Raw genomic sequence first — 8,862 nt, 5'->3', positions numbered from 1 at the left:
CCACAGATCAAATTTTAAAGATTAGAATTATTTGATTGGTAGGCTCCGGAGGTGTTAGTCCGGAAAGTATCTGCTTCCGTACGATGTAACATGTAAAATTGTTTTAGATTTTTGGTGGGTCCAAGGTTTATATAATTTTTTGTTCCATCTTCAAATGTGGAAGGTTTTTGCTATGGGCCTCGTGGAAACTTTAGCCCAAGGGTCCCTTCTTATGGATTGAGAGATGAAAAGGAAGCCCAGTTCAAATTCACTGGGTTGGGTTTTAAGAGCACGTCTTTTGTTCTTCGATGTTGCTCAAATGCGGTGACCCTTTAGTCCATAATCTAATGTCCCCTAAAATGGTGTCTCCTTTATGTCTCTTTTTTTATTTTTTGACATATGTCGTACTACTTAATCTCTGTTAATTTTTAATAAATTAGAGTTTAAGTGGTGACATGTGTCAAAAAAAAAAAAATGAAGGAGGAGACACATAAGGGACACCATTTTGGGGACAGTAGACCTGCTGACATCCTTCGGCTAAGGTCCCTTGGGCCTCTTTTTGATGTGGGCTGCTAGTTGATGGAAGGGAAAGTCTCTATCGTCAATAGTGTTGAAGTTATGTTTTTCTTGTTATCGTGTATTACATATGGAGGGAACGAAACAACCGTATATTCAATCACTTGTTTCAACATGTTGCCGTGATTCTCAACTCAATTAAATCCACTATTAGACTAAGCAAAGATTATTGAAAGAAAATACAAGTTATTGGGATTAACTTGGTCATTTCAAGTCCAAACATATTAGTTTTTAATCTAAAAGATATTTCTCTTCTTAACTCTAAAAGATGTCTGAAGTTTCTATCTACACTCGGCTATTGCTTAAAGAAGACCTGCGAGCAAAATCGAACATAGAATTTCGAAGGCAAGAATAAATGTTCTTGATGAGTCACAAACTCCATGTACTTTTTTTTGTGTAGATGTTGATTGAAACCAATGATCAATAAGTGACTAAGTACGAGAGGGCGGCAGTTGAAAGAGTTTGAAAACATCAGTTAGCCTGCAGATACATAGTTGTGTTGAAAGAGTCACCACACACACACCTCATACTCTCTCTCTCTCTCTCTCTCTCTCTCATATCTGTCAGCTTCCATATGTCAGCCTCCTCTGATTGATTGCCTCGTTGTATATTGCTCTAATTCTCCATCACTATCTTCTCTCCTTTTCTTTTTGTTTTTTACTCTGTCTTGCAGTCCTAGTTTTTCTTTAACCAGCATCTCTTTCATTCCCTCCTCCCTCTTCCTTCTTCAGATTCCCTCCATCCTCTTCGTCTTCCTCGTCAAACATCGAAAACCATACCTTTTTCTTCTTCTTGGATTGTATTCCTCCTGTGCCAGTTGCCAACTGACAGGAGTTTTGAGTTGCAGGCATTCAATAGTTAATGTGCTATTTGGCATTTCAGCAACTGGGTTTTGCCTGAAGTTTCCGGGATTGCCCTGAGTTCGCCGAAAAGAGCTTTGAGGTGAGAAAAATTATGTCTTTACAGAATTTATGATGGTCCGTTTGATAATTATTTCGCTTCCACTAGGCTTTACGCGCTTTTTGGCTTTTAAATGGTTAGTAAAGGGAGTTGACGAGTTTTGCGTTTTAACTTTTAAGCATATCACATGGTTTTAAGTTGCACAGTTTCTGTTATGGTTTTTCTTAAAATCTTACCACAATCCACCTCCATCTGTTTACAATTTGCTTGATGTTGTAGTTTATGATTCAAATGTCTTTGTACTAGAATATATAAGGGCCCATTTGATAAGCATTTCGTTGCACGAAGCTGATTGTGCTTTTGGACTGACCGAAAACACGAATGTGTTCACAATTTGATTACTTTCATAGTTTATGATTCCAGATTTCCAGTTTTGGTTCATGAGGGTGGGAAAGTCTTGTGCCTTTGAGTACGAGGCTCTGTGTTGTGGGACGGAATGTAAGTTTAATGGGCTTAATTGTGGCAACGGTCCTTGAATTATAAACTTATAGTCCGCGTTGCAGTCCTAGTCCTTTTCGTCAACTGCATCAATTTTCCTGTCGTAGTTTACGAGTGCAAATATCCAATTCTGATTCCTGATGGGAGGAAAATTTTCTGTAAATTAGATTATTGCTTCCAAATAATGCTTTATTTTTGTCTCGGGTTCAATTCATATTCCAATTTTTATGGTTTCTGAGTGAAGGAAATTGAATCATGTCTTCAAGCTTAATGAATCCCAACATTACAAGTTTTCTATCTTTTACGAAATGAAATTTGATCCCATTGGATGAATAGCCTCTTAATTACTGTTCATTTTTCACCATTATTTGAAGAAAAAGATTTTTAACTTGCGTTGTGATCTGTAGGATTTTAAGAAACAAACATAGTTTACACGACTAGACGAACGAGATCATAGTTTGTTCTACATATGTTTCGAATTATTTGTAGCAACCCATTGATCAAAATTTACATCCAATTGAGGGGAAATTTGAAGAGGATATTGTGCTTTTGTGCTTTCTTGAAGTATAGTTTGTACTGCTTTTAACTTGCTTGTATTTTATTACATGGTTTTGTATCTTAAGATTCAGCTTCTACCGTTAAACTTGGTTTTTCGTTCTTTGCATATGATTCAGTGTAAGGAAAAGGATTTGGTATCAGCAGTTCAGCACAAACACAAATGGCGTCGTCTTTGCAGGATCTTTTAGCAGAAGATGGATTTAGGGGAAAAAAATTGTTGAGCAAATCAAAGGCTTCCTCCTTCCACTCAGGTTCAACTTCGCGTCATTTGGCTAATTCAGATCCACACAAGAGACGTTCCATGTCAGGGGATAGAATTAGGACAGAGAAAACAAGGTCTGATGTGTCTCGGTTTGCTGTGAATAATTATCTTCCAACGGGTGATGGTGTTGCAGGTAGGAGACCATCCGTTGATGGAGGATCAAAGAAAGAAGTTAGGGATGGACTCAGAGAAACAGGTGCTACTAGGTTGAGGGAAGCTAGAAGTTTGAATAGAACTTTTCCGCGGAGTGTGCCACGAAATGAGATAGTTGAGGTTGAAGGTGAAGATTTTGAGAGATACAAGGATATATATTCGAACGAATTGTATAGCTCAGAAAATAGAAAGGATAAGTATTTGATCGGAAGTATAGAAGATGATGGACTTGAAGAGAGGTCAAAGAAGGACACGGTGTTTGATAGGAGGAATGGCCACAGTTCAAACAAATATGTTCCTGGACGTACGAGTTTTAGCGACAGCAATAGACAAAGCAGGAAACTTCCAGAGACCTCACATGACAGATCAAGGAGAGATTCATCATATGGCAAAACTTCGGAAGATGTTTGCGGACAAAGGCATGATAAAGTTTTACGGGGAGTTCCTGAACGTGCTCTTGATGAAATTGCCATCCAAGCCATTGTTTCCATTCTGAGTGGATGCATTAAGCAGTTTCTCAAAGATGAGAATTTCCGGCATGAACTCAGAGACAAATGTATCTCCTTCCTAAACTTTGTTGATCCGGAAGAAGGGAATGCTGAGAGCAGAATCATTGCCAGATTTGAACAGGCAATCGAAACAGTGGAAAAGGCTGCAGAGGAGTCAGCAAGCGAATGGGATTTAAAACGAGCTTCATTGCAGTTTAGTGTTATAACCGGGTTGAACAATGCCGATTTGACAGATGGATTGACAGCCGGAGTTCCTAATTACAAACTGTCAGCCTGTGCTCATCTCTATCTCAGTGTGGTGTACAAGTTACTGAACAAAGACCGTGTATCAGCAAAGCATCTTTTGCAAGTTTTTTGTGATACGCCCTTTCACGCACGAATGACATTGTTGCCTGAATTATGGGATCGACTATTTCTTCCACATTTGACACATTTAAAGACGTGGTATGATCAGGAAGCTGATTCAATAGCGGATAGACAAAACAAGCCGAGGAAGCTGAAGCTTTTAGGAAAAATGTACAATGAAATGTTGGATTCTGGGACTTACCAATTTGCCGTTTACTATAAGGACTGGCTCACCGAAGGAGTTGAATCTCCTCCCACTCCTGCTATCCATATCCCATCTGTAACATCTCTTCAGGAAGCTCAGCAGGGAAGTTCTGAAAGTCATTCTTCGGAAGCACCTAGTCCAGGCGGTCCACAGCTAATGGTCAGCAAAAAACTATACGATTCTGTGTTTAGCCGTGCAAGTAAACCTGATCCTAATCCTACCGAGGATGACGGAGAGAGGGAAAACTTGGATACTTGTACGAGAAGTTCTGATGGTTCATTTGTTGTGAAACAAATAACTCAGGACTCTGCCGAAACAGTTCAATATCAGTACCACGACACTGAAGATGATTACTCTAAGAGTGCACCGGGAGATGGATCCCTTTCTGTAAGTGACTTTTTTTGTTAATTAATTCTTTTTCTGAGCACATCTAGCAATATCTAGATTCAATAGACGTTTTTGTATTCTATGCTGGGACAATCTTATGAATAGCTTCTTTAGTAATTAGCACTGGTTTACTGCAATTAAGTTTTTATTTGCAATTTGATTCAACATAATAGTTTATCACACAAACACGAAGTATTGTACAGAATACAGTTAGCATCTTTGCAAGCTTTTATCGAGCTTTGATATTGTATCTGGTTATTTGTTGTCTGGCATATAAATTTATATGAGATTTTCGTTGTTCTGCTAGGTGTCATTGTCATGCTCAAAAACATTTTTGAAGGAAAATGGACTCTTCGCGACAGAAGAGCAAAAATGGGGTTATCATGGAGTGAGTGATCTATCAGAAAGCAACCTAAATCATCAGTTAGGTGACATGTCTGGAGAAAACTCAGAAGGCCCCCGTATGCTGGATGCACAGGAGAATAAGCTCACCCTCAAAATCCATGTAAACTCCGTTTTTGAACAGAAGCCCATGGAGGATTCCAGCAATCACAATTTATCTACTATATCGAATTTCAGTGAACCTTCGATTGCCAGTTCTATTGTAAACGTACTGCACCCTCTCTAAAATCTTTAACTTTGTAAAATGTCAGTTCTAGTTTATGATACTTAAGTTTTTTCTCTTCTTGTGCAGCCAATCAAAGCAAGGTCTTCGTTCGATGGTGAGTCAAAAGGAACGTCTGAGGTTTTATATAGTTTGGTAGTGCACATCTGGATCTGTTGCTCATATTTACATTTCCTTGGCACAGATTTACATGGAAATTATTTTGAAGAAGGAGTCACTTTCTCGGGCATTCCTCAGGACTTCATTTGCCCTCTAAATGGACGGTTGTTTGAAGATCCAGTGACCCTAGAGACGGGACAAACCTTTGAGCGTTTGGCCATCAAGACGTGGCTTGATCAGGGAAACAGAACATGTCCGGTGACAGGAAAAGCTTTGGAATGTCTAGTGTTGCCTCTTCCTAACTCTATCTTAAAGCGTGTGATTCGTAGTTGGAAATCTGAACATTGTCGGAAACTCTTAGCTTTTGCCTCTCATGTAGTGGGGACCTTGGTGAGAGATGTGTCCAGTCACTGCGACGAGACTGCTATTTCCGTGCTAGAGCAGCTTCTCACTTGTTTCAGCAATGAGGAAAGGACAGAAAATGCCAAGCACCTGATCTCTCTTGGAGGCTTGCAGTTTCTTCTTCAGCGGTTTCATTACGGAAAAGTTGAAGAGAAATCGCGTGCGGCAGCATTACTGTTGTGTTGCATAGAAGCAGATGCAGATTGTAGGAATCAAATAGCAAGAGACATTAACAAACAGTATGTTATGGAGATGCTCCAAAGCCAGCAATTTAAAATAAGAACAAATGCAGTGTTGTTGTTGACGGAATTGATTTGCCTCAAGAGGTGCGTAAAGTTTACTTATTCGTGAAAAAAGTTTCGTGGGAGTTGCACTACTTAATGAGCCTGTCAACATTCCCCATCATATCGTCTTTTTCATCTTCATTGATCGTGCGTGTGAGTGATTCATCATCGACTCTATGTCCCCGTGAGAACCTTGCCTCCGGAAATGTGCATAAACATACTGTTATAGGGTTATGTAGAAACAATATATACGTCACCTATTTTTCTTCTTGAAGCAAATGATAAATGTCTATTGAAAAATGAGGGACCGTATAACTGTAATTGTTAGTGATTAGTTTGGTATCTACTGGTATTTTCATCACTAATTCCATGTTGTTTTCTTTCCCATTGCAGGAAGAAAGACGTCACAACATTTCTCAGTGGCTTGCAGATTGAGGGGATGGTGGATACAATGGATGTTCTGCTTGCGTGTCTCCAGAGTTCTCCAGCCAACCACAGACCCCTGGTTGCCGTGCTTTTGTTGCACGTAGATCTTCTGGTATTCTCATTAAGCATAACTTTAAGAGTTTACAGAAACTTTTAATGGTTTCGTCCTAAATATCTTCCTTTATTCTTGATGCCATGCTACTTTGCTCGACCGTTTCTTGCATCAGCGATGCCACCTAAAATTAAAACGAAAGGCATCTATGCTGTATGAAAAGAGAATTTTCGACAACTTGATTCTTTTTACTTGGTGAATTGTAGTTTCTGATTTGTAGAAATAGTATTCCTACATGCTTAATGTTGTGAATGCTGGTAACGTTAGAAATTTAGTGATTGTTGCTCATGTAAATTCTGTATAATGTATCTGTATTCATGTGTTCTACGGACGCGCGGTTCAAAAGCACTGGTTGCTGCTGGGTGAGAGGTGAATAACTTCATTTAAATAAATAAATAAAATTTAAAAAAGAAAATCTGTTTTGGTTGCCGGTGGTGGCTTATCTGTATTTGATTGGTACTTTACATTTGATGATTCAGTAATATTTTGAAATTCCATTTCCGTTGTTAGAAGAAAACGTCTCCATCTTGATTCTGCATGATCAAAATGTATGTTTGGCTAAGACAACCATGCTTTACAGGTAGAGAGGAAGCTGTCGACGCCATTACACAGAGAAGAAGCTGTCGACGCCATTACAGAGGCTCTTGATTGCAGCCTAACTGATGAGAACGTCCAAAAGAATTGTTGCACAGCACTTCTTATCTTGGGAAGGTTTTTCTCTTGCTCCAGAAAATCATCACAAAGTTGGATCTTAAAGCAAGAAGATTGTAGTGGCAATTCTGAAGTGAATTCACTCGACAACGAAGAAGACATTTCACTAGCTGATGACATGTCTCCATTGGTACATTTTTATCCCCATACTCACTTATATCTCTAGCATCTCCAAAAATAATTTATTGTGTTCATTTTTCCTTCTAAATTGAGTGACAAGAAACTGAAAATTTATTATCAAATGTGTTAATGCTGCAATATATAGGATGAGGGAGAAAATTCCAGTGAAGATTGGTTGAGGAACTTGACAGTGTCACTACTCGGTTATGGAAAGCAGTCTTTTGTAGAAACCCTTTCAAAGTGTTTAGGATCCGAAAACTTGGAATTGATTAGAATGTGCCTAATCACCGTGGAATGGTTGAGCCGCGCACTTTCTTCATTGTCTGGTTCTGAGTTTCAGCTATCCGCCTTCTCATCTCTCATTTTTTCACTAAAACAATGTCTGAAGACCAGCGAGCAGGTTGAGCAGAAGATCCTTGCTTCAATGTCCATGCTCAACTTCAGCAAAATATCCGGTTAGCAACTTCAGCACAAACGTATTTTCCCTACATTTTACATAACAAATGAATAACAGACGGCGTTTAACATTAAATATATATTTAACCTACAAAGTTTCCATTTGTGAACTCAAAAGGATCTCAGCGGTGCATTATCAGACGGACGTGCACAATTGAGTTTCTATGATTTTACTAATGCGTGGATGATAAGTTTTAATTACTATATTTCCTTGTTTGTTGCAGAATGCAGGGTGCTTTTAAGAGAAAACACAGAAGACATTGCAGTTCCTCTAGAAAACCTTGCTGAAGTAACTTGGAGTGCAAAACTACTACATGACATTATTTCTGAAGAAAATCATTAATCTAGCACGAAAGACGTTTACCGGTATTATTCCTCTGTAATTTTCACAATTGTGCAGGCGTTTACGTTTTCTTGGAGCAAATCTGCAGCTTTCCTTCAGTCTTTGATTTGCCAGGGAATTTTTAGACTGCTATAGCGAGTGATGTATTGTAACTTCTGGTACAAGAAAACTTTGTGTATAAATGTTTTGTTATATAAACTTAATTGTAACTTTTGGTCATCCAAAGCAAGTTTGTACTTGTGAATTGTATATTTTAAGGGTTAATTAAGAACATAATTCGATCGATAAAGTGTCTTTGGACATATGATGTGTTCTTTTAACATCTTTAGTTGAATTTTAAAATTTTTTTGAAGTGAAAATAAAAAAAGAGAGATACAAACTGAATAAAATTAACAAAAAATTTGACAAATTTCACTGTGTTTTTCTTCACTGCTTTAGGAAATTCAATAATATATTATTGGAAGAAGAATGCAAGTTCATCTTAATTGAAATGATTATTTAGCCCTAACAAAGAAAATGATACATGGAAGTTAATAATAGTTTGGTACTCAATGATATATAGTTCGATAGATAATTACGGTCAAGTAGTAAATAATGGTATGAGTAGCGCGCCAACAGTATTAAACTAACAGTCTACAATACCAACAATTTAAACTATAACAGTCATTGCGCTCGCTATTTAAATTATACCAAACTTTCAATAATGTTGCGCACCAATTTTATTATAAGTCAGTTCATTTCTACATGAACAGTCTGCATTAGACAATTTAAATAACACTAAAACTTCTATACAACGGTGAATATGGCGCGTCAGTTTTGTCACAAATTAAGTTGACGAACATAGCCTGAGTGCTCTTGAGGAGCCACCACCGCAGCGGTTTGGTTCTGGTGATCATCAGAGGACATCACATG

General features: G+C 38.1%; 1 protein-coding gene across 1 annotated transcript; it reads left to right on the top strand.

The window, feature by feature from the left end:
• The first annotated feature begins 2,671 nt into the window (after positions 1 to 2,671).
• LOC137743255 (putative E3 ubiquitin-protein ligase LIN) lies at positions 2,672 to 8,085 on the top strand. The gene is made up of 10 exons (XM_068483128.1): positions 2,672 to 4,372; positions 4,680 to 4,976; positions 5,067 to 5,094; positions 5,182 to 5,737; positions 6,176 to 6,320; positions 6,547 to 6,618; positions 6,901 to 7,161; positions 7,297 to 7,606; positions 7,832 to 7,896; positions 8,008 to 8,085. The coding sequence occupies exons 1-10, from the start codon at positions 2,672 to 2,674 to the stop codon at positions 8,083 to 8,085; spliced, it is 3,513 nt and encodes a 1,170-aa protein (XP_068339229.1).
• The last annotated feature ends 777 nt before the right edge of the window (positions 8,086 to 8,862 follow it).

The sequence above is a fragment of the Pyrus communis genome, chromosome 8, assembly GCF_963583255.1.
Source record: "Pyrus communis chromosome 8, drPyrComm1.1, whole genome shotgun sequence".
NCBI classification, from domain to species: Eukaryota; Viridiplantae; Streptophyta; class Magnoliopsida; order Rosales; family Rosaceae; genus Pyrus; species Pyrus communis.
The sequence above is the reverse complement of the archived record's forward strand: the minus strand, read 5'-3'. Positions and strand labels throughout refer to the sequence as shown.

Bases quoted from the DNA above. Each gene is read 5' to 3' on its own strand.
- LOC137743255 (XM_068483128.1), top strand. From the start codon at position 2,672: ATGGCGTCGTCTTTGCAGGATCTTTTAGCAGAAGATGGATTTAGGGGA. The intron at 5,738-6,175 runs GTATGTTATGGA...TTCCCATTGCAG, and splicing joins GCAAGAGACATTAACAAACA to GAAGAAAGACGTCACAACAT. The intron at 7,162-7,296 runs GTACATTTTTAT...TGCAATATATAG, and splicing joins CTGATGACATGTCTCCATTG to GATGAGGGAGAAAATTCCAG.